Source organism: Esox lucius, chromosome 4 (assembly GCF_011004845.1).
Source record: "Esox lucius isolate fEsoLuc1 chromosome 4, fEsoLuc1.pri, whole genome shotgun sequence".
Lineage (NCBI taxonomy): Eukaryota > Metazoa > Chordata > Actinopteri > Esociformes > Esocidae > Esox > Esox lucius.
In genome coordinates, this window is record NC_047572.1 from 4,092,986 (window position 1) to 4,119,129 (window position 26,144).

Genomic DNA, 26,144 nt, shown 5'->3' on the forward strand with positions numbered 1-26,144 from the left:
TTGATTTTTGTGTGTGCATATAATCACTGTATAGAGTCTCCTTGACATTTCCTACAATACATTCACTGCGGCATATAGAATCATTTATTCTGTATGAGTCAATATGTATTTCATATCCATTGAGTTACATTGGGGAAAAAGAGGGTGTGGGAATATTGTGTTGCTAGATGTAGCACACCATTCCCCGTGATTAGATAGGTTTGTCTTACTCTACACATTCTCCTGAACATTTCCTACATTGCTTTCTCTGTGGAATATTCAATAGTTTATGAGGCAAAATATATTCAATATTCATTCATTGGCATTGTCTGAATTTTGCCCTTGGAACGTGTTTTAAAACCCACTTTTTATCGAAATTACTCTTAAACATGATCATATTTAAATTGTTGTCAATGTTTTGAGAGGTACATTTTCTTAAACAATTAATAAACTCAATTTCTCACAGTTTTGAAGTAATACGTTGGTCTCTTTTATTTTGAAAGATTCCTACTTTTCGTGATCCGGAAGTGTTTCTTTAATATTTCTCACAAGACGCTGATATCTACTTGTCCTTATTGGAAACCGAAGCCACGTTCAATTATTAAACGAGAGGCGATGTGACTTTTTTGTGTATGTTGAGGTGACCGTTTCAAGATGTCACATCCTGATTAACGCACCTCTTCCTACTCTCACGAGAGTGTCGTCACTTGTGTTTTTGTGTCAGTGATGTTATGGTCTCAGTAGATTCCTTAGCTAGCGGTTGCCAAGGACTAAAAATGAATTAAGATATGCGGATGGAATATCACACAAGAAAGGTAAATGCCTGAAATAACATGCAGTATATAACACGATATTATCTGCAATACAAAACAAAGTGAATGTATCCATATATCGCTATGTATGGGAATACGCTTTCATTTAGCATTATGCTAACAGACTAGCCGTAGCGTAGGTTTGACAAATATATTTGGCCTCGCGTAGTCTGGCGCCGCTTGCACTTGCTGACTTAAACAGTATTGATAACTATGAAGGTGACTTTTTCCATCCGTTGTATGAACTGGTCGTTACTGCTTTCTGACGTGTGAATATATCGACATAGCAGTCGGCAATGTCTAAACATTAAGTAGCTAAGATTGTTGAGTGCGTTGTTACGTAGTTAATGATTCGCGGTACACTACTACGCAAAAAAATCACCAACGCCCGTAAAAAGGCTAAAGGACGCTGTCTGAGCTGGAACAAATTAATCCAACCTTCGCTGATGCTCTTGTAACTCGAGTGAAACGTGTTAGTTCGTGTGGCAGAATGGAAACAATAAAAGTCTATTATTTTATTTGGTTATAATTTGATTTCATGACGAAAATGGAAAATCTTACGGTATCAAATCACACCCGCCACTTTACGGTATCGATTGAATTTACGAATAAATATTTGTTAATAAATCATAATGTCTGACTTATTAGTCTTGGGATTTATGACAACATTTCGAAGTGGCTTGTCATATTTTAAAGAAGATATTAGTTTTTGATTTGCTTGATTAAAATATAAATATACATTTTGATATATTTGCCTTAGTATACCTGCATGCCTCTCCATAGGAAACCAGTGGGTGGAGCTCAGATTTCCAACCATAATAAGGTTTTCGTGATTAATGCTAGACGAGCGAAAGTAAGTGAACTGTCATATCCTATTAAAAATGAGAAGTTGTGTGATTAAATGGTATGCGACTCTAAGTAAAAAACGATATATATATATATATATATATATATATATATATATATATATATATATATATATATATATATATATATATATATATATATATATATATATATATATATACACACACACACACACAGTACAGTTTGGGCTCTGAGTATTTAGACAGCCTTGTCCTCATTTGTAGCTTTTTTCGATAGGGAAACAGTAAAGCAGCTGGCGTTAAAAATTCAAATGTATTTCTGAAATTGTAAAGGCTAACGTTGAAGTCATATGACAATTCTGAGTAGCATTTCAGTAAAGATGTCTGTACACTTAATGGCTTCAAGTATAAAGTTTCCAACCTTTTGCCAAACTGCTAGCACGAAGAAATACTGACTGATCTCTAGTTGTGTAAATATTACTGCAAAATCTGCTAAAAGCATGATCACAGGTGAGGGGCTGCAACTTTTTTGCAATTACTTTAAAACTCTGCAAGCAGCAATAATGTTGCAATAATGAATCTGGCCTTTTGACAAATGCAATTAATTTTATTTTAATCTGGATAAGGTATTGTTAAAAATTTAATTGATCCATTACATTTATTTCATAGCAGGGCGCAGTTGATGTTTTAATCATTAGTCATTTCAGTTTTATGTAGTTAGCTTACTTCTTCCAATGTGTAATCAGCTTTGCCTTTGTTTGGTTTTACTGGAATCTTGATTGAGCCAACTTTGTTAGCTAGTAGGGGAGTTAAGAGAAGCTAGATTACTAGATGCACACTGTAAAGTTAGTGTTAGTGTTGTCATCATGGCGATTTTTGAGAGTACAGTTACGTTTGGCTGCCTGCAGCAATTGCTTGCTGACAGTGCTTTCTTGTGATCACTAAAACAGCATATTCCAGCATTGCACTACGAAGCCCTGTGTCTGGGAGGATGTTCCCCGGCCTGGCCCAGAGACAATGGCAAGTCTTTTGCAGGGTTTACCTCCAGCACCGAGCATCCCTGTCACAACTACCCCCCAGGGTCTCTCGACCATGCCATGGTGAGGCTTGCACATGGTCATGCCAATGCTTGACTCGCTTTTGCCATTGTTATCTTGTGTCATTTGAGACAACCTGGATAAATATGATATTTTTATGGCATGTACTCTAAGACGGAGAGGGGTGGAAAATCTCAGCTCTTCAAATATTAGAGTGTCAAGTTGTATTCCTATTACTGCCATTACGCACGGTATTAGCCTAACCCACAGCACACATTTCCCTACAGGTTGGCAGAAGGGAGGAATGCACAACTTATGGTTCAGTCTCCCTGATTTCCGTATAGCCTCTTTAGCAACGGGCCAGGTCCAGTTCTATTCTTCTTCAGGAAGCAGTAAGGACGGTCCTCCTGCTGCTGCTTCATGTGGACCAGATGTTCCGCCTACTGCGGAAAAGGTGCTAGCTGGGGCTATGCAAGCTTCTTCAGACACTTCAGGTAACGAACACTGCTTGTTCTGTTCTGGCATTATATGTAGACTAGAAACAAACATTTCTTTCTAGCTGCACTGTGCAACAGTGTGTGCTAATGATTATAACCAAGTATTACATTCTGGTTTGGTAAGAACAGGGGTGTTTCTGTCCTTTTGTATTATGTTCTTAGATTCTGTGTATTTAAACTGTAAAATGAATGTAAATTTTTCTTCATATCTAAGGATCAAAGACACCCCAAGGTCTAACAAAAACTGAGGCAATCCAAGTGAAAGTGCGTGCTGTCCTCAAGAAGCGGGACTACGGATCTAAGTACACTCAAAACAACTTCATCACTGCAGTCAGAGCTATGAATGAGTTCTGTCTCAAACCAAGGTAAAACCCTCTACCGTCGGGCACATATGCTGTACACAGGTCAACTGAAAAAAGTTATAGCTTGTTATACAGAAAAGATTGTTATAGCTTTTGTTTTCTGCTGTTGCTTGGGCAATGTACGCATTGAAGGTATAGCTATCCTTTTCTGTAACCAATGTTTTCCAGGCTGTTCCGGTGCTGGTTAGAATGATATCCTCTCACTGAACTAATATGGAGACTCACTGTTGTTGTGATTATCTTATTAACGGAAGTTAACATACCCACCATTCAGTCACTGATTCCGGTATAGCTTGATTTACACAGATGATTGACGGTCTGTCTGTCTCACTCATGACCGCAGTGACCTGGTACAGCTAAGGAAAATCCGTCGACGTAGCCCACATGATGACACAGAGGCTTTCACTGTATTCCTGCGATCAGACGTGGAAGCCAAGTTTGTATTTTTAAATTCCTTCCTTTTGGTAAAACAATATCATAAAAATAAATCGGTTCAGCCATCCTGTAAATTTAAATGTGATGCTATTTCATAGACTACATTCATACTATTAGGTCAACCCATATTATATGTAAATGTTCTCCATTTTGCTGTTCTGTAATTCAGTTCTTTAACCCTGACTTCCAGAGCTCTAGATGTGTGGGGAAGTCCTGAAGCTCTTGCCAGAGAGCGGAAAATCAGGAAAGAAGTTGAAAAGGAGTATGAGGAAAGTAGGTATTTTCCATTTGCATTCCATGGTCCTGTATAGTCTTCTAAATTACTTTAATGTAAATCTGACTAACTGTAAAAGAGTGGTAACCTATAGAGCATCTACAGTAGTTCTGTTCATGTTTTACATAGTTTACATTTTGTAACCTATTCCAACCTAAGTTGTAAAGTGTGGTCTCAAATGCTGTTTTCACATGTAGATCCACATTTTGTATTTATTATGCAACAAACAACAAATGACAGAAAGGACTGAAACTATAATTGTGCTATAGGGAACACTGATCTTAATTCTTGTTGTCATTAAATATTTTAGTAATATTTTATTTGGAGATTTTCTAATCTCCCCACTAGTGTCCGCAGGATTCAACATTAACGATGGCCCGTTAAGACCTAACGTCTGGCCTGTAAACAAAGACAGTTTCCTTATTTAAATTCACAGTATTGTATGAAAACATTTGCTTGTCATTTTTGTCACTCTTCCTTCTTCAATTTTCGCTTGTTCTCACATTAAAATGTGTCTGTGGTGATTCTCCCCCCTCGCTGTGGTACAGTACCAGTGTCGTCTTTTTGAGCAATAATATTCTATGTCTCGTCTGTTTTGACCAATCGTGGTTCATAGTGCGTTCTAGAGCAGGACCCAAACATGGCATGAGGCAGAGCAAATGCGGTAATTTTTGTTTATCGAACCGGTTCCGTGGGTTGAAAACAATAATGGTGAGAGACATGTACTACCGTATATGTTGTGCTGTCCCGACGAAAGCCAATACGTTTTTCAAGGGAACGAAAAGAGTAGATTTTTGGTAGTTTAAGTCCCTGTAGCATGTTGCATGTATTGCTGCTGACAACCATGCGGTTGCACCAGTGAACGTCTGATTGAATGAGATGGCGTGTAACAAAATTGAAAAACTAATTATGACTGCCTACCGTATTGTGAAGAGGGAGAAACCATTTACTCACTATGTCCACGAGATAGTCTGTGAATACGGATAGAGAAACCATATGGACATGGCTTGTCTGCAGTAAGTGTCATGTTAACAGCGTCTGTCTAAGCGCTTGCTAGCAGTGACACAAGATGCCAGTCAATCTATTAATGCAACTACTGTGTTGCATCCTGTTTATGTAAATAGAAATATATTAATTCAGTTATTTTATCATCAAGCTTTTATGTCACATCAAATAAGCGAGTATCTTCATGAAAATATGATAATGCTATTTATAGTAATATTTTGATAACCATTTTTTTAAAGTAATGATGTGCATAAAATCATATTTGTACAAACACCAATTGCTTGTGTCAGCTCTCATGTCTCACTTCACATGCAAAACTGGTATAAATGAATATTCTGATGATTTGATATATACATACAATGTTTCTGTGCAATACATGTCTTGTTTTTTTATATTCAGTTTGGGGACAATGCTGTGAGCTTTCTTTCGCTGTCACAGTTTGAACTCTCCTCACCCCATTCCACTGTCTTACAGATATTTTCCGGAACCAGCAATTGCTCAAGGAATACAAAGATTTCTGGGGTAACACTAAGGTGAGTTCAGGCCCAGTGTGGGTTTTGGTTCCTTATCAGAATCCTTCAAGTGTAGCTATCCATGTTAGATGTGGATTATTGAGGTCTACCAAGATATCATGAGGATAATTCTTTTTAGTGTTGACAAAAATGTTAGATTTCCTATATGCTTTATTTTAAGCTCTTTGGTACAAAGTGTACAAATGTGGTCTGTCCCTTAGAAATTGCAGCCCAGTTTGTTCATTCCGCCCCCATTTTAGGGTGCCCCATAATTAACATTATGTACAATAGTAATTTTTTGTGCTTGGTCACATTGTGAGCTAGTGATCATACCTGGTGATGCTGTGAAACCTGTACTGCAGCCATTTTCAATTCTTGTTTTGCAGCCTTTTATATTCAGTCTTGGTCTTTAGACTGTAAAGAGTATGCCCAGTTGGATGTAGGACTGCTGATACACTTGGCCAGTCAAGAACTTTCCACTTTTGGCCCTTAAACGTCTTGGTAGCTATGGCACTTGTCCTGCTGCTTGATATAGCACTTTCCAATTGGTTTTGAGGCATTGGTTAGATCTGAGCTGGAAAAAAAATTCTGTACACATCAGAATTCTTTCTGTTACTGTCCCCAACCAATAATTTTTTTGGACACCTGAGAATCAACTGATTGTTTTTGTTTTAGTAAGCGCATGAGCCGTCTATGCAGGTAATTAGAAATTGTCTACTTTAAAATCCACAACTGACATTTGTCACATTAGATGTGGATGGTATGTAACATAATTAATTTGCGTTCGCCTGTTTTGTATTCTCGTTGTGAGAATCATTATTTCACCAAGGTTTAACAAATCGTATTAGTGGGGGCAAACAATAACCAGATGACGCTGCACTCGCTCAGGCTTGGCCATGCTCTCCTGAGTGAGAGAGTTGCGTGCTTACAGAGACAGTCCAACATTTTCTTCAAGCTATTATGAACTTGGACAAATGTTATTCACCTTTGATAGAATTACGTTTTTTTGAGGCTTTAAGACACTTGTATTAAATAAGAAGGAACAAATAAGTAAAGGGGGCATGTAACAAATATAAAACATGTTCCTGACCTGACTCACTGCTGCTGGGCTTCCCAAATTCAGCTGTTATAACATTACTTCTCACGTTTTACCTGATGTTGCTGAATGCAGTAGGCTACCAGTTCCATGTTGTAACTACAACTTAGTTTCCAAAATAGTTGGGATCCTGTGTAGAATATAAAGTAAAACAGAATGCAATGATGTGAAAATCATTTAAACCTTATATTCAATAGAATATAGTACCAAGACAACATATTGAATGTTTAAATTGAGAAATGTAATTGTTTCTTGGAAAATACATGCTCAATTTTGATGCCGGCAACATGTTTAAAAAAAGCTGGAACAAAGACACCAAAAGACTGGGAATGTTGTTTAATGCTAAAAAAAAATACTAAACCATGTGGTATATCACATGCCTGTCACACACAAGTAATTATGTCAATTGGCAACAGGTCAGTAACATGAATGGGTATTAAAAGGTCAGTGCACATAACATTTATATTCGGTACACAATATTAAAAGATTCAGAGTATCTGGATTTATCTCTGTATGCAAGGGACAAGGCCAAAAAGAACGATATTAGATGGCCATGATCTTCGAGCCCTCAGGGGGCACTGCATTAAAAACAGACACGATTCTGTTGTAACTTTACCATGCTTTGCAGAAACCATACATAAACATCCAGAAACCCCAGCGCCTTCTCTGGGCCCAAACTCATTTTAGATGGACTGAGGTGAAATGGAAAACTGTCCTGCGGTCTGACAAAGTGTTAGATTATTTTCAAGAATCATGGATGATGCATTCTTTGGGCTAAAGAGGAAGCCAGCATCAGTGATGGTAAGGGGGTACATTAGTGCACATGGCATGGGTGACTTGCACATCTGTGAAGCCACCATTAATGCTGAATAATATATACAGGTTTGGAGCAACATATGCTGCCATCCAGATTACGTCTTTTTCAGGGAATGCCTTGCTTATTTCAGCAAGACAATGCCAAACCACATTCTTCATGTATCACAACAACATGGCTCTGTAGTAAAAGAGTCTGGGTGCTAAACTGGCCTGCCTGCAGTCAAGACCCGTCCCCTTTTGAAAACATTGGGCGCATTATGAAACAAAGAATACGACAATGGAGACCCGAAATGTTGAGCAGTTTAAATCCTATATCAAGCAAGAATGGGAAACATTGTATTTTCAAAACTATAGCAATAGGTCTCCTCAGTTCCCAAACGCTTATAGAGTATTGTTGAAAGAAGAGGCGATGCAACACAGCGGTAAACATGAAATGTGTTGCTGGGATCAAATTCGAAATGGGCATGTATTTTTCCAAAAACAATTACATGTCTCTGTACTATTTTCAATTAAATATTGGGCTAACTGATTTGCACATAATTGCATTCTGTTTTATTTGCATTTTATGCAGCGTCCCAACTTTTATGGCAACAGTGTTATATTTGGGAAGTGAAGTTCTAGTAAAAATTAAAGAATTGTTAAACTTAAACAACAGCAGAGTGTGTCTGTTAAACAGCACACCCTGGAGACTGTTATTTCAGAACAAAGACAGTGAACGATATCCACCGTGGAAAAATGCTCTTACAGTTAGTCATTTTGGAGAATGCTTCCATAACACAAATAGATTTTTTTTTTTGGAGGGTTGGATTATGCTGTCCCCAAGCCCTCAGCAATAAACTGGTACAGTCATAAATCTGACAAATTTTACATGCTATGCAACTGCTTTAACCATAAAAATCTTAGTCGACCAACAGCTTATTGACCAAGAAATCGAATAGTCATCTGAATAGGGTCAGACAAGTGAGCCAGTTCCAATGTCATCCATAAATGACCAAGCCATAACACTTAGTTATGTTACACAGATGAAGTGGTACACTTTGGATCATGGGCAGTTCCTTTTATTCTCCACACTTTCCTCATTCCATCACTCTAGTAAAGATAACTCATAATTTCTTCTGTCCATAATGACATTGTTATTGATGTGCCTGCCAGTTGTTTCTTTCTGTATTTAGTAAACAGTAAATGCTTTGGCAATGTCTCTGCTCTGTTTATCCTGAATTGTCAACCTCGTGATCGTCTGCTTGACTTATTGAGCTTTATTTTATCCTTATGTTGTCAAACACCGGCAACAGTCTTAAAATGCAAATGCTCAGTCTGGAATTAACATTAGACATTGACAGCTCTCTTGTGCATGCACTAACGCTTGTCAAAATTTGAATAGGAGCGAAAACAGACTTTTTATCAACCATATTCTAAGCAGTTTTTTTTATATAGCCATGGTATTCGGTTTGATATACCATAGCTTTTAGCCAATTGGCATTCAGGGTTCAAAACCAGTTCAATTTCTGATTAGCTATATTATGCTAGCCACAATAACCTTCAAGAGGGGATGTTGATTCCATATAAATTTCCCCAACCAAATACATTGCTTATACATACATTTCTTCTATGGTCTAGAGGTTACTATCCAGCATCTCTATTGGCTAGTAAAAAAAGATAATAGTTTGGGAGTAATTTGACCTAGTGTGTTATTCTAGAGTCCTAGTTCTAATGAAGAAGACATGTCACCTGAGTGATCTATGTTCTATCTCCGTTCTTGTCACGTAGCCTCGATCAGGAAGCAAGAGGGCCACATTCTCACAAGGGCCCGGGAAGGTAGTGATGGTGGCCATATGCATGTAAGTTTCATTTCCCTACCCATCTGCATTACCCTGTCCACCCAGCGCAGCATCATTACATTTTGTAATACTCTACCGTTATTCATCTCACACACACACACACTGCCTATTAGTTCTTATACATGTCAGCACTATTGTACTATAGTTACATTTCAATTTCTTTAGAAAGGGATACCCATCTTATTAAACTACTTTTCTGGCTATGGGTAGGTTTTTACAGGAGAACATGTCAGATTATTGGATTAGAGCTATTGGGTTAGCAGGAATGACATGTGCAGTCACATTAGGGACTGCACGAGTCACAGCATTCTACCCTGACCCATGCAGCCTGAGTAATTCATTTACAAGACAATCTTAAGTCTGTCTGGACAACATCTGGTAAGCAAGGTATTGATTATGTCCACTAGCAAAGGCTTTGAAAACATTGAGTTGGAGAATAAGCAAAGAAATTTTAAGAAAAATGTAAATGGAGTTTGAAGCACCTCGGTAACCACCTACTGTATTGTGATCCACAAAAACATATAATAAACGTTTATCTCCCTCTAAGAAAATGTCTGTCCTTCTTTCTGATTAACGTGATTTGTTTTAAAGAACATTTCTATTGCTTTTTCCCCCTTAGTAACGGACTGAATTTCTTCTTCAAACTCCTGGCTTGGGTGTACACTGGATCAGCCAGCATGTTCTCAGAAGCCATTCACTCCCTGGCGGACACCTGCAACCAGGTTAGATACAGTGGCCACATCCTGTAGATCTCTCCTTTCTCCCAATGTAACACACTCCTTCAGAACCATGTGACTGCTCCACTGCAGCAGGAATACCGGTTCAGTCCTCTCATAAGCATCTACTCCCCCGCTTCTGTTCCTTTCCATACGTAGATATATGTGTATGGAACTCTGTTTTCAGTTTTCTCATCATTGTGTTGTGCAAAATATTTCTATCCAAATTCTAGGCACCCCTGTGTTATTGGGATTTGCAGGGCTCAACGATAAAAAAATATTGTCCCAAAAACATTTTTACTGTCCCTGCTTCCAAAAGGTGTAATTTATCAGCGTTACATCATATAACCAAATATAATATTTTGTTACCTAACATGTTTGATCATTTATGAAATGCTGTATGAAACATAAAAAAATATATATTTATATCACATTTCTAATTATAAAAATTAATAAAAAGATAAGTAAACAAAGCAATTGACTTTTGAACTAAACACTAATTCATTCATTCCTGGGGGAACAAGGTGAATGGCTGGTCCGTCTTAGTTACTACGTATGCGGTTGTTATTTAGGTTGATTTTGGTTTCCATTTAAAGATTAAGATGGGCAAAAGAACAGACACTAGACAGAGTAAGAAGGCCAGCACCCCGGAATCACTACTTCACTATTGACATTGAGACTGGTATCACTATTCCACCGTATTACAATTTATTCCAATCAAGTAATAGTTACAATACAAAATATAGTTACATACCAACGCAATTCAACGTCATCCCAACTAGTCTAACTATCTAAGTATACCACAAGACACACTATAGCACGAAGGTGTGCTAGGAGATTCTGTTAACGATAAACTCCTAAATATGACTACAACACAACCTGTTGGGAGGTCTCTTTAACGATGACAAACTCAAATAACTTTTTAGAGACATAGCTATTTATCCTAAAATCATGCAGTTGTCAGACATGCAACAAGAACAATAATTTCTATCATGTTTTTGTGAAGTTTGATCCATAACCCGTACAGAACAAAAAAGCATATCAGACATTTCTGCCCTTTATAGGAAACGGGAAATCCAAACACTGCAGATAAATGTCCACAATATCATGCATTTAGTTGCATTTCCAGTTTCACATCTCTCCAGGTGAGCTCAGGAGGGTGGGGCAGATGGCCCACACCTGGTGTTCCAGATTTTTAGAGAAGCAAATGTTATGCCGGACCCCTGATTAACATCACCAAGGGTGTTTTGGAGACTTGATGTGGCCAGACGAGCCTCTTTGTCAAATGCACTTCTTCCTCAACAGTCATTTCTCATTACACTACAGCTGCAGGTTTGATTTACACCTCATTCTCTCCTGCAGGCTCTACTTGCAATTGGCATCAGCCAGTCAATCCGGAACCCTGACGCCGTCCACCCGTAAGAAGCACGCCACTGCTAAAACTGAACCTGTTGTCTCAAAGTCTCTGACTGTCTTCTACAATCTCCCTCGGTCCATGTGTCTCTTTCTTTGCCTTTCTTTCACTTTGTCAGTGTTTCTGTTTGACTATTTGGCACTGTCTTTGTTTGTTTTGTCTTACTAGCTCTTTTTGTTTGTCCAAAAGGCCTTGAGTGCAGTTAAAATAAACTTTTTTTTTTCTCTGACTTTAAGGTACGGCTTCTCAAACATGCGTTACATTGCCTCACTCATCAGCGGAGTGGGCATCTTCATGATGGGAGCAGGTCTCTCTTGGTACCATGGAATCATGGGACTCCTTCACCCACAGCCAATCGAGTCTCTGCTTTGGGTGAATTACCTCAATGTCTTTTTTTGAACAGTTGGGTTTGGGAAAGCACAGAATCGCTAATGGGTATTGCTTCAGCAATTATTTAAAGGTTGTTTACGGTGATTCTGGACACTACAACTGAAATCTGGTTGGTCGGGATGTACCCTGTCCTCTGTCTGCCAAAAATGCCTGTGGAGTTGTGCCTGTTTGTTGGGTACAATTGGTTAATGGAATTATATTTAAAAAAATTAAAACTTTCGGTTTTGTCCCTTGCAGGCTTACTGTATCTTGGCAGGATCACTGGTCTCCGAAGGAGGTAGGTTCTGGTTTGGAGTTCTGTTTTTAGAACCTTTTTACATCACGACAAACAAGCGAATATATGAGTGGGTGGGCTGGGTAGGGAGCTGATACTAGATTTGCACTGATACTTTGGGATTTTTGATGGTCCATGATTTGTCGATTGTTTCCAATGAATGGGAGGCAGTATTTGTGTTGAATAGGGAATTTGCACTTTTAGGGGTCACATTGCTTCCCCAAAATTTTTTCCCAACAGTGGAGGGGGCTTACAACAAAAGGCTTGAACAAAAGGCTTAATGTATTGCAAAACATCTTCCCTGTACACGTCTCTCTTGTCAACTTTATTTTCTTAACATGATTTGACAATTCTTTAACATCATTTCCTAATAATAACCTACTTAATCCTCCTCAATGAACCATTCTCTAAAACTGAATTGCCTCACAGACTCCTAATAAAAGCAACTAGCTACTAACTAATGAGGCAGTATGAATCTCATGTACAGTATGTTAATGTGTGTTGCATTGGGGGTTAAAGAGGGGTTGGAAAATATAGTTTTGCTGGATGCAGCACTGAATGGTTTTTCCACCAGAAGTGTCCCTTGTAGATTAGTAGTCCCTTATACCCACACTATATACAGTATATACACCACACTTTTATTCAAAACACAAAAATCGGGAAATGTTATTTTGGCTGCTGAATGTATATAACATTTCACCTCAGGCAAAATATGAAAACCGGAGATCTTATTGTTTCTGCCGAATTTCTGTTGTTGCCTGCATGATGCTAATCTATTGTAGTCGATTGTAGCTATCGAGTTGTGATAGCTTGCTGCTGGCTTCTTACATTTGGTTGTCTCTCAGATGATGGCTACCTTCTTTATATGAATTTGATAGCCGCTTACCTACTGTTCCACACAGAAGTTCATGTGCACAGACATAGCCAGTTATGTTTTTCTGACTTCACTTGCTATATGTCGTATGCTCTGCTCTGATGCTTGTGCAATAGTAGACTGCGCACAATGATAAACTGAGTTCTGTTTGGTAAAAATTATAATAATAATAATATTCTGTTTTTCTGTTGTGGCGTGTCACAATTTAAGTGGCAGAGGGCTGCTCTGTTAAATTTTTGGTGTCAGGTTGGAAATTGCTTTATGAAACTTGAAATGTCAATCTTTCTTTTTTTTTTTTGCCTTTCTCAGCAACACTGCTAGTGGCCATCAATGAGATTAAAAAGAGTGCTAGCCAGCAAGGAGTTTCCTTCTATGAATACGGTTTGTTTAATACATTTGTTTTGTTTATATTCGATGTGTACACTGATGACTTGAATATCAACCTGAGGGTTACAGTATACTAGAATTTGACTTAACTCCAGAATATAAAAAATTCTGTTAAAACATACAGCATATTTAAAGGAACGTTGCCAGCATTTATTGCAGCACCATGTCTTTGATTGCATCAATTTATTTCAAAGTTTCTGTTAATGCATGTTGTGTGTTACGACAGGTTTTGGATTAATTCCATTGAAATTCAAATTCATGTGTTGCCTTCCGTGGTCTAACCAGTACATTTGTGCCTCTGCCGGGTTAGAATCTGGCCCATTACTTGTTCAACAAACAACAGTCTTTCACCACTTTCTTGTCAAGTAATCATAGAAATGCCAGATAAAATAGTTGTATTTCCTTCATTAAATGTGCTCTCTGAATTGACACAACAATTGAAATGAAATTAAGTCCTACCTTGCCATATAATATTTCTGTGTGTCAGTAGTTATCATTGTGGTGTGATGATGCAAGATTGTTTTTCAATCCTAATGTGCAGTGATGCAGAGTCGGGATCCCAGCACAAACGTGGTGCTCCTAGAAGACGCTGCTGCTGTGCTAGGAGTGATTATGGCCTCAAGCTGCATGGGGCTCACCTCGCTCACAGGTCAATACACAGAAAGCAATTCGCTCACAATTGTAAAATTATACTTTTCAATACCCCAACATGTAAACCAGTGCTCACCGAACCTTGTCTCTTTGTCTTGTGCCAGGTAACCCTCTGTATGACAGCTTAGGCTCCCTGGGTGTAGGCACCCTCTTGGGCGCCGTGTCAGCCTTCCTCATCTACACCAACACTGAGGCCCTGCTGGGACGCTCCATCCAGGCTGAACATGTCCAGAAACTTACAGAGTTCTTAGAGAACGACCCCGCCGTGAGGTCAGTCAGTGACACTTCCCCTTAGACCTGGGGTTAGACATTAAAGGGAATTAAACCAGACTAGATGGGGGGAGGGGTCATGAGCCTGCTCGTGACATTTCAATTTAACATGATCATGTCTTGTCTTAAACGGACCCCCCACAAAGTCACATGTTATTTTACCTACTATGTTGTATTATTAGATACAATTACATTTATCCACCATGATTTAACTTCTAGGTGGTCCATCTGTGAAATCGGAAGATTTTGCAGTAACTATAGCTATAGGTACCTGTGATTAGAGGTATTTTCTAATGCTTGTAGTACTCGGGTAACCAGAGGTGGGGAAATCGAGTCACATGACTTGACTCGAGTCTGACTCGAGTCACAATTTTCAGGACTTGTGACTTGCTTGATTAAAGTATGAAAATGACTTGACTTGACTTTGACTTGAGAACAAGTTACTTGAGACTTGACTTGACTTGAAGTGGAAGACTCGACAATGACTTGAACTTATAATAAACAAACAGCAATAAAATTATTTTATATGTTGTGACATCAGCACCACTAATCAGCGTATGTGCCTTTAACGCTGCACAATTCAAACCGCACCAAACATGGCAGACAGTAACGTTAGTCGAGCTCCACAAATAGTATCGTTTGGATACAAGGACTTTGAACTGGACCGTGTGAATAAAAAAAGATTTGCCAGATGCAAAATATGCAACAACATCAAATTTCATTAGTTATTTTAAGAACCAAAAGGACAGGTAAGAAAGTAATCTCTTTATATTCAGTTTCACTAAGATCTATAACGATTAAGTTACTAATGTAATGAATTAATCTTTTGTTTGTCATAATTTGGCCTTGGTTGCATATTATGTTGTTTTTTTTTCTTGTTAGAAATGTGACCATTGTCATTACTGAATACGTCTGGTAAATAGATGTAAGGGAATTTGACTACAACAGTGGCATAGCCTGAATTTTAATGTTGATGGGCATCTTAAAATGAGCGGGCATGTATATTATTACACGTAGGCTATAATGTCTGTATTAACTGTGAGCATTTTCAAGTGTTTGTGGACTGCGTGTGGAAACTAAAAACCATTGTGCTTACACCATAACAGTTAACTTTACTGCATGAAAGGCTAACATGGAGGCGCCGATGTGATTACTAGCACCTAAACATTTCGAAGGTTGTTAGAAGAGTTTTTTTTTTTTTTACTCATACAGACAAGAATAATTACAACGTAATTACATATTAGGCAGTTTTTCAGTCATAATAATTAGTTTATAAGGTTGTTATTATTAGCCCTTATTACATGGATTGGCTGAATTCCAGTGCAGAATGCGTGTTATTTCTTGATAACAGACCGTTGCCATGAAAAACAGCACGTTGCTATGGACGCAGCAGGATTCTAACCAGAGACGGAACGGACTATTTTCTTTAGAGGAAGCAATACAATCGTTTTTAAATCAATAAATTCCTTTTGAAATCAATATTTTGTGTCAAATTATAGATTTATTTGGTAGGTATCCATGTAATAAGCGGGATAAGGTATAGCGAGGCGGTTGTTATAACGAATACAACCCCTTCAGGCTGATTCAAGATCCTTCCGCTTGGTTCTCCCAAAAAATTGTACCGCGGAGGAGAAAAATATTTGATTTTGAAATCGAGCTTTGCACCGCGCGCACGTCAGAAACAAAGGACAGTGTGTGTGTTCATCTCTTTAGTACTGTGACTTGACTTGAAACTTATAAGGACTCGACTTGACTTGCTTAGGGTGAACCCTTGACTTGACTTGCTTGATTTATCTGAACTGTGACTTAAGACTTGACTCAAGACTTGATGGTTAAGACTTGAGACTTGCTTGGACTTGACCATGTGTGACTTGTCCCCATCTCTGCGGGTAACTAACAACTTTAACTTAAAGTTGTCAGTTTTGTGAGAAAGCGAGTCTTTTCCTTGTGATATACATGTATTTTAGTTCTATTCTTTTGTTTAAAAAGACAACACAGAGGAATGGTACTTTATGTTGTGCTATATGAGGTACTGTATCACAAACAGTTGTTATCTATTATTGGAGGAGACCTCATACAACCTGATGAGTGTCTATGTGTGGAGCCAATATCGCAAGGTGGGACACTATAACAGGCCATAAAACTTTAAGATGTAGAATACACATATACTTTATCTCACAAAAGTGAGAACACGTATACTTTATCTCACAAAAGTGAGTACACCCCTCAAATTTCTGCAAATATTTCATTATATCTTTTCATGTGTCAACACTGAAGAAATGACACTTGCTACAATGTAAAGTAGTGAGTGTACAGCTTGTATAACAGTATACATTTGCTGTCCCCTCAAAATGACACAACACAGCCATCAATGTCTAAACCGCTGGCAACAAAAGTGAGTACACCACCATTATTTTCCAGCACTGCCTTAAGCCTTTTCGGCATGGAGTTCACCAGAGCTTCATAGGTTGCCACTGGAGTCCTCACGGTGTTTGTGGTTGTTAGAGACCTTGCGCTCCTCCACCTTCCATTTGAGGATGCCCCACAGATGCTCAATAGGGTTTAGGTTTGGAGACATGCTTGGCCAGTCCATCACCTTTACCTTCAGTTTCTTTAGCAAGGCAGTGGTCGTCATGGAGGTGTGTTTGGGGTCGTTATCATGTTGGAATACTGCCCTGCAGCCCAGTCTCTAAAGGGAGGGGGATCATGCTTTGCGTCAGTATGTCACCGTACATGTTAGCATTCATGGTTCCCTCAATGAACTGTAGCTCCCCAGTGCCAGGAGCACTCATGCAGCCCCAGACGATGACACTCCCACCACCCTGCTTGACTGTAGGCAAGACACTTGTCTTTGTACTCCTCACCTGGTTGCCGCCACACACGCTTGACACCATCTGAACCAAATAAGTTTATCTTGGTCTTATCAGACCAGTAATCCATGGCCTTAGTCTGCTTGTCTTCAGCAAACTGTTTGCATGCTTTCTTGTGCATCATCTTTAGAAGAGGCTTCCTTCTGGGACGACAGCCATGCAGACCAATTTGATGCAGTGTGCGGCGTATGGTCTGAGCACTGACAGGCTGACCCCCCACCCTTTCAATCTCTGCTGCAATGCTGGCAGCACATCTATTTCCCAAAGACAACTTCTGGATATGATGCTGAGCACGTGCACTCAACGTCTTTGGTCGACCATGGCGAGGCCTGTTCTGAGTGGAACCTGTTCTGTTAAACCGCTGTATGGTCTTAGCCACCGTGCTGCATCTCAGTTTCAGGGTCTTGGCAATCTTCTTATAGCCTAGGCCATCTTTTTGTAAAGCAACAATTCTTTTTTTCAGATTCTCAGAGTTCTTTGCCATGAGGTGCCATGTTGAACTTCCAGTGAACAGTATGAGGGAGACAACACTGAAGAAATTACACTGTTGTACAAGCTGTACACTCACTACTTTACATTGTAGCAAAGTGTAATTTCTTCAGTGTTGTCACATGAAAAGATATAATGAAATATTTGCAAAAATGTCAGGGGGTACTCACTTTTGTGAGATACTGTTTGATTGGAAGACAGCCAGATAGTGAAGGGGATGTGTTGAAGGTAAATTATAAATATGCTGTTTAAGACAGAGATAGTTGGGGAACCACAAAGACCGCTGGAAAGACCAAGAAGAGAGGGATGGAAAGAAGGCATCATCTAAGACAGACTTGTAATATATTTTGTTAATAAACAAAAAGGAACGCTTCTCCTCCTGGGTCCGTTATTATTCTGCAAAAGAGACAGAAGCCAACAGTTTGACCACTACACGTGGTCTTGGTTTGCACAAAATGGTCTCACTTTAAATGCAGTTGAGCTTAAATGCCTTAGGAAGAAAGAAAGCAAGTTTATTTATATACCACAATTCATACACAGAAGCAATTCAATGTGCTTTACAAAGAAAAAGACAAAAATATAAAAATACAATAGCATAAAAACAAATACTCAAATGAAAACATCAAAACAACATCATAATAATAAAACATAGAATAAAAATGGGATAAAAACATAGGAAGCTATAAAAACTGTAAGGCTAAACAGTGTGGTTAAGTTTAAGTGCTCAGTCATAGGCACGTGAAAATAAGTGTTTTAACCTGGATTAAAAGATTTATTCGTTTGGGGCACGTCTAAGATCTTCTGGTAGTTTTTCCAGTTGTGTGCAGCATAACTGCTAAACGCAGCTTGATCTTGGACTCTGGGTTCTACTAGCTGACCTGTGTTCATGGATCTAAGAGCCCTGCTCGGTTTATATTCTTCAAACATATCAGAAATGTATTCGGGGCCTAAACCATTCAGTGATTTATAAACTTAAAGCGCCACTTAAAAATCTATTCTCTAACTGACTGGAAGCCAGTGCAAAGATTTAATAACCGGAGTGATGTGCTCTGTTCTCTTGGTCCTGGTTAAAATTCTATCAGCATAATTCTGAATGAGCTGTAGCTGTTTTACCGTCTTTTTGGGGAGTCCAGTTAAGAGGCCATTTCAGTAGTGAACCCTACTAGAGATAAAAGCATGGATGAGCTTCTCTTGGTCTTATTAGGACACCGAGCCCTTGATTCTGGCTATATTTTTAAAAATGATAGAATGCTGTTTTGGTGACCGCTATCAGAACACCAAGATTATGCACTTGGTCTCTGGTTTTTAGGGCCTAAGAATACAGCTCTTTAGTAATACTAGTTATTTTATTTTTGTTGCCAAACACAATCTGTTTTATCTTGGTATATATTTAGACGATTTTTGTTCATCCATGTATTTATGTGCTCTACAGTGACACAGTGTGTCTATTGAGCTGTTGTCATATGGTTCGAGAGCCATATATTTGAGTATCATCGGCATAGCTATGGTAGTTAATGTTGTTGTTCTGTAGAATTTGGCCCAACAGTAGGATATAGAGATTGAACAGAAGTGGTTCGAGTACTGATCCCTGGGGAACTCCGCATGTCATCGCCACCCTATCAGATTCATGATTACCAATGGTGACAAAGTAGCTCCGGCCATCTAGATAAGATCTGAACCAAATTATGGACTGTCCCGGAGAGTCTTACCCAATTTTTCAGCTTATCTAGAAGTGTTCAATGACCTACAGTGTCAAATGCTGCACTGAGATCTAATACAACCAGAACTGTTATCTTATTGTAATCAGTATTCAGCCATATATCATTTAAAACTTTTATCAGTGCTGTTTCAGTACTGTTGTGAGGTCGGAAGAGACTGCTTGAGTTCACGAAGTTGCTGAGTTCATAAGCACTGCACATGGGTTACAAGGCATCTGTAACTGTATGGTATGCTTTATAAAGGCTTCAGAAACATGACTGTGGCATACCTGTGATATAAATACCATAGGCAATAGTGGCTGATAGCCTTAATATCTCTTACTGACCCTGTTAAAGATTCCTCAAGACATTTGTGGACTTTGTGGAACTCTTGACTTGAACCGCTTGGTGATGCACAGCTGTTTTTCATCTTGAACATGTAAATTAAACAATTTATAATATGTATCTCCAACTTCTTATTTTCTTCTTACCAGGGCAATCCACGATGTGAAGGCCACCGATATAGGCCTGAGCAAAGTCCGCTTTAAAGCAGAAGTGGACTTTGATGGACGGGTGGTGACGCGGTCCTACTTGGAGAAGCAGGACATTGAACAGATTCTCAACGTAAGGCCAATGCTTTGAATTGTTTCATGAAGCAGTTGTTTGTAGCTTTTTGTGACTTTTTACAAATTATTTCCTAGTTGAATTTACTTTGTTGAGAGGAATGTGTGCTTTTGTTGCTAAACATTACTCAATCTTTTAAGCATCCTGTAAACCTGACAGAATTTTCGGGAACATCTGCACAAACTTTAGCCAATGCTACGGCATGCTCTTTATCCTCATTAATATGAGCAATACTTCAATGTCACACAAACAATCCCACATGGCAACTGTCAGACAACCTTTTCTCCAGATCAAAGCTGTGCTAGTGAACAGTGCATGTTGGTAGTCAGTCATCTGTGCAAAAAGACGAAGAAATATACTGTACTAGCTTTTTAAGATTAGGACGAACTACTTATGTTCAATCAGGCACTGCTGACCGGCGGATCCTGTTGCTGAGGTAGTTAGACGGGAAGAGTTACAGCTCTAAAAAAACATCTAATAATGGCTAAACCTTATGAAAATGTGTGAAACTGTGGGTAAAATAATTTTTTATGTGTAGCAGACTCATTGCTGTTTTGCATTCTTGTCATGGCTATCTACAAACGTAATGCATTGCGGCCTGTCTCTATAGGCTCTGTCATATGTGATAATGTCAGTGTCCATAAAATAGATGCACAGGATCATTTGCATTGGGAGGAGAATTCAATGGGTAAAATGTTGTAATTGGTGAGCAACACCTTTTGTACATATAGGTGCATGTCCCAGCTAGAAAAGTCCCAGAAATGTATTCCCTGCATCGGTTATGACAGAAGGTTTACCAGACCTTTACAGCTGTGATCTGGGATTACATTTTCAGCCAAACGTTAGTACCTACACAAAAGTCACAGTCAAGGGATGGGGCTTCAGATAAAGAAGAATGTATAGATTACTTTAAAATGTTAAACTGTTTTGAATTCCTGTACTGTTAACAGTAAATTAATGTGGTGAAACCATTCAGGACTCAGTGGCCATCACAGCCAGCTAAGTGCATCATTATCCATTCAAAGTAGTGAGGCTATTTGTGAGCATTACTTTGCTGCTCGTAGGATATCCAGCTGGTGAAGACCACAGACGAACTAGAGAACTTCATGTTGAAGCACGGAGAGAACATTATCGACACCCTTGGGGCTGAGGTGGACCGCCTGGAGAAGGAGCTCAAGGTAGAGAGAAGCTCCAATTCTATTTTTGTGTACCCCCAAAGTTTGCCTTGTGTGAAATTGTAAAAGTAACAGATTCTTTCAACCAAAAAAAAATATTTTGAGAAAACCGCTACATTGATTCAGTGCTCTTGTAGAACCAGTTCATGATGTTAGTCAAAAGAAATAGGGGTGAATAGGGAAACTGACAAGGGGTAAAACCAGTTATCCTCTACACATACCCCCAAAGTTGTACTGAATGAATTTTGGAATGGCAATTCAGATTAGTTGAGAAATATATACCATACAGGTGTGCTCATAAGTTTGCATATCCTGGCAGAAATAGTGATATTTTGGCATTGATTTAGAAAATATGACTGATCATGCAAAAAACTATTTTATTTAAGGATAGTGATCATATGAAGACATTTATTATCAAATAGTTGTTTGGCTCCTTTTGAAATAATAATAATAACAGAAATCAGCCAAATGGCCCTGATCAAAAGTTTACATACCCTTGAATGTTTGGCCTTGTTACAGAAACAATGTGACACATACAGGTGAAAATTGCAATTAAAGGGGAATTTCCCACACCTGTGGCTTTTTAAATTGCAATTAGTGAATAAATAGTCAATGAGTTTGTTAGCTCTCACGTGGATGCACTGAGCTGGTTAGATACTGAGCCATAGGGAGCTGAAAGGAACTGTTAAAAGAAGTGCGTAACAAGGTAATGGAAGTTTATAAAGATGGAATAGGATATAAAAAGGTATCCAAAGCCTTGCAAATGCCAGTCAGTACTGTTCAATCACTTATTTTGAAGTGGACAATTCGGGGGTCTCTTGATGCCGAGCCAAGGTCAGGTAGACCAAGAACGATTTCAGCCAAAACTGCCAGAAGAATTGTTTGGGATACAAAGATAAGCCCGCAGGTAACCTCCGGAGAAATACAGGCTGCTCTGGAACAAGACAGTGTGGTTGTTTCAAGGAACACAATACGAACATACTTGAACAAAAATGAGCTGCATGTTCGAGTTGCCAGAAAGAAGCCTTTACTGCGCCAATACCACAAAAAATCCTGGTTACAATATGCCCAACAACACCTTGACATGCCTCACAGCTTCTGGCACACTAATTTGGAGTGATGAGAACAAAATAGAGCTTTATAGTCCCAACCATAAGCACTATGTATGGAGAGGGGTCAATGAGGCCTATAGTAAATACCATCACTGAGGTTTTGGGGGTCTATGAGCTCTAAATGCACAGGGCATCTTGTGAAAATGTATGGCAAGATTAATGCAGCTTGTTATCAGAAAATACTGCAGACAATTTGCATTCTTATGCACGAAAGCTGCGCATGGGACGCTCTTGGTCTTTTGAGCAAAACAATGACCCTAAGCACAAGGCCATGTTGACCCTCCAGTGATTACAGCAGAAAAAGGTGAAGGTTCTGGAGTGGCCATCACAGTCTCCTGACCTTAATATCATCAAGCCACTCTGGGGAGATCTCAAACGTGGGGTTCATGCAAGACGACCAAAGAATTTGCATGACCTGGAGGTATTTTGCCAAGACAAATGGGCAGCTATACCACCTGCAAGAATTTGGGGCCTCATAGAAAACTATTACAAAAGACTGAACACGGGTCAGTTTGTTTTATTCTTTGTTACCATGTTCTGTATTATGAGTGTGCCATTTTGTTATGACCTACAGTTGAATGTGAATCCCATAAGAAATAAAAGACATTTTTTGCCTGGTCACTCATGTTTTCTTAACAAATGGTACATACAGCTCTGGAAAAAAAATATTTTACTATTTACTGGTTTTACTATTCATAGGTATGTGTTTGAGTAAAATGAACAGTTTTGTTTTATTCTGTAAACTACTGACAACATTACTCCCAAATTCTAAATAAAACTATTGTCATTTAAAGTATTTATTTGTAGAAAATAACAACTGGTCAAAATAACTAAAAAAGATGCATTGTCAGACCTCTAATAATGCAAAGAAAACAAATTCATATTTATTTTTCAGCAACAAAATACTAATGTTTTAACGGAGGAAGAGTTTAGAAATCAATATTTGGTGGAATAACCCCGATTTGTTTTTTAATCACAGATTTCATGTGTCTTGGCATGCTCTCATGTGTCTTGGTAGCTCAGTTTTGATGGATTGTGACCGTCCATCTTCCTCTTGATCAAATTCCAGAGGTTTTCAATGGGGTTCAGGTCTGGAGATTGGGATATCCATGACAGGGTCTTGATCTGGTGGTCCTCCATCCACACCTTGATTGTGTGGCATGGAGCATTGTTCTGCTGGAAAAAACAATTCTCAGACTTGGAGAGCATTGTCAGAGCAGAAGTTAGCAGGTGTTCTTCCAGGATAACCTTGTACTTGGATAGATTCATGTGTCCTTCACAAAGACAAATCTGCCTTGGTGAAGCATCCCCAGATCATCAACGATCCTCCACCAAATTTCACAGTGGGTGTGAGACACTGTGGCTTGTGGGCCTCTCCAGGTCTTTGTCTAACCTTTAGACGACCAGGTGTTGGGCAAAGGTGAACATTTTACTTGTCAGAGAAGATGACCTTACTCCAATCATTATGGTTTTTTGCAAACTTTAGCCTGGCTCTTCTTTGGTACTCATTGATGAAGGGCTTTTTCCTAGGTTTGCATGACTTCAGCCCTGCCCCTAGGAGCCTGTTTTGAACCATCCTCGCCGTGCACTTCACTTTTTTTTGTAGGTCTTTTGATGTCATCCTACGGTTGTTGGGTGACATGAATCAGTTGAAGGCCATTTCGGTCATTGGGCAGTCGTTTTTGTCCTCTGCCAGTCTGTAGCTTTGTTGTCCCCAATGTCTGTTGTTTGACCTTGTTCTTAAGAACCGCCTTCTTTGGAATTTTCAGGATTGAAGCCATCTGACGCTCACTGTATCCCTCTGCCAGTAAAGCAAGAATTTAAACCTTCTTTTCCTCACCCAAAGCTTTTTAACTATTTTGTCATACTGAATTTTTTTTAAATTCTAATTGCCTTTGAGGTACTACTTGCACTGTTTTTGCCATTTTGTTGTTCCTATTGCAAGAGGATAGTGATGACCACAGCAGTGGTTTTTATACTTTTCCTTGTTAAATTAGATTTGGTTCAGGTAATAACCTAATCTGTACCTCATTAAGTAAAATGAGGTGTGCCTGTGTTGGAATTTAACAGACTGGAATGGAATGGCTGCCATACATGTAGAGATGCTGATTTAAGAAATTAGGAGTGGTCTCTTAATATTTTCCAGAGCTGTATTTTGCCAATTCTCCATGTGTATGCAAACTTTTGAGCACAGCTGTATATAACATTCACATTCATTGTCTGTTGGAGCTTCAAACCAAAAATATTGTTGTCTACTTTTATGCATTTTGGAACAAGTTTATGGCCACTATTCATTGAATGCACTTTGTGTAATGTTTTAATTTGGGATGTGTCTTTGTGCCTCAACAGCAACGCAACCCAGAGGTACGGCACGTCGACCTAGAGATTCTATAAAACCACGGATCTGCAGATGAAAGTCCTGCAACAGCAAGAAAGGAAATGGGTTGGGCTGGTTGAGGGCCAAGTTGACATCACCAGAATCTGTCTCCATCCCCCAGCCACCCATCCTTTACAACCAACTCCTCAGAAGACGTCTTACTGTTTAGTAGTCCTGCTTCCTGAAAGTGACAGATACCAAGCCTGGGGTGGCATCTGTTTACCCTTTTCCGATTTCTTTCCATTTTGATCCAACTACCCCACTTAAATGGTTATCCAAAAACAGTAGGCTATTGGGGACCCGACACTCCCCTTGTGTGCTACTGGAAATAGGGTTGTGAGCAGGTTGTTAAAGTTGGACATGGCTGAAGTGCTTTGACACTGAGGCAGTGGATGCACAGTTACCTTTTAAATATAGTTTTCATTTACACATTTTTATTTCCGTTTCTGTGTACATGACTGCCTAAATTCATACATTTTGAAAGGTGTAAAGGTATAAGCAGTGATTCATCAACTTTATGGAAGCTACATAGACCCCCCACACACCATGCTTCTCAAGTATTCTCTGTGAATGCAAATAAGTATTCAAGCACACTTAAAGGCAGCAGAGACAGGTTTATGGCTTATTTAAAGTATGTACAGAATTGTTTATGATTTTGGGAACAGTTCCAATGCAGATGGCAATGATGGCGTGGTGAATGGAATTGTGAATTAGTGAAGACTAGATTGAGTTTATGAAACAGAATGTTATCAACAGTATATACCATTTTCATAACCAGTTGATCGGGAGTGTTCTAGGAATTAGCGATTATTTGATTTATTTGGAGTTAGCTGATCTTGTGTAGATACAACCAATGCTGCCCGTGTGCAAGACAGCTGTCAAGACAGCGCTTATGGATTACAGATTTTTCTACAAATATTCTGATTTACCTGATTTTGCCATGTTCAGAGACCAAAACAAGAAGCACTTAATGCTTTGTGTAGTAGGTGTGGTTGAAAATATAACGTTAAAATTTTTACCTTAATTTACTGAGATTCTGGGAACCTACTATTCCCTCTGGTGCATCCAGCACCCCTAAAGATTCATAACTTCCTCCTGCTCATTCACTCAGTGGTAGACAGTGGTGTCCTTTAGCTTTCCTGTTTTACTAGCACTGCTGACCTCCGCATGTTACAGTTAATATTTGCTGGCCTTTGTACAGTCTCTCAATTGTCACCCCAGCTAGCTTTTTGGTCAGATGACATTAAGCATTGTAACTCTGAATAGTAGTTGGCTGTTGGTTGGCATTTCCTTTCTGAGCCTGTGTGAAATAAATGTCTTCACAATCAGTTGAA

The 26,144-nt window shown here is 39.0% G+C and overlaps 1 protein-coding gene across 2 annotated transcripts; it reads left to right on the top strand.

Moving 5' to 3' along the window:
• The first annotated feature begins 569 nt into the window (after positions 1-569).
• slc30a9 (solute carrier family 30 member 9) lies at positions 570-26,144 on the top strand. Of its 2 annotated transcripts, XM_010866934.4 has the most exons (19): positions 570-794; positions 1,575-1,644; positions 2,569-2,718; positions 2,943-3,149; positions 3,367-3,517; positions 3,858-3,950; positions 4,140-4,222; positions 5,703-5,761; positions 9,420-9,490; positions 10,110-10,212; positions 11,569-11,624; positions 11,857-11,992; positions 12,248-12,287; positions 13,468-13,539; positions 14,087-14,194; positions 14,301-14,466; positions 20,017-20,146; positions 21,211-21,324; positions 24,783-26,144. In XM_010866934.4, exons 3-19 carry the CDS (start codon positions 2,610-2,612, stop codon positions 24,825-24,827), a joined length of 1,743 nt encoding a protein of 580 aa, XP_010865236.1. In that variant the 5' UTR covers positions 570-794; positions 1,575-1,644; positions 2,569-2,609; the 3' UTR covers positions 24,828-26,144. The 2 variants fall into 2 exon arrangements, with proteins under 2 accessions (XP_010865236.1, XP_010865235.1); XM_010866933.5 differs by lacking the exon at positions 1,575-1,644 and having other exon boundaries at positions 572-794.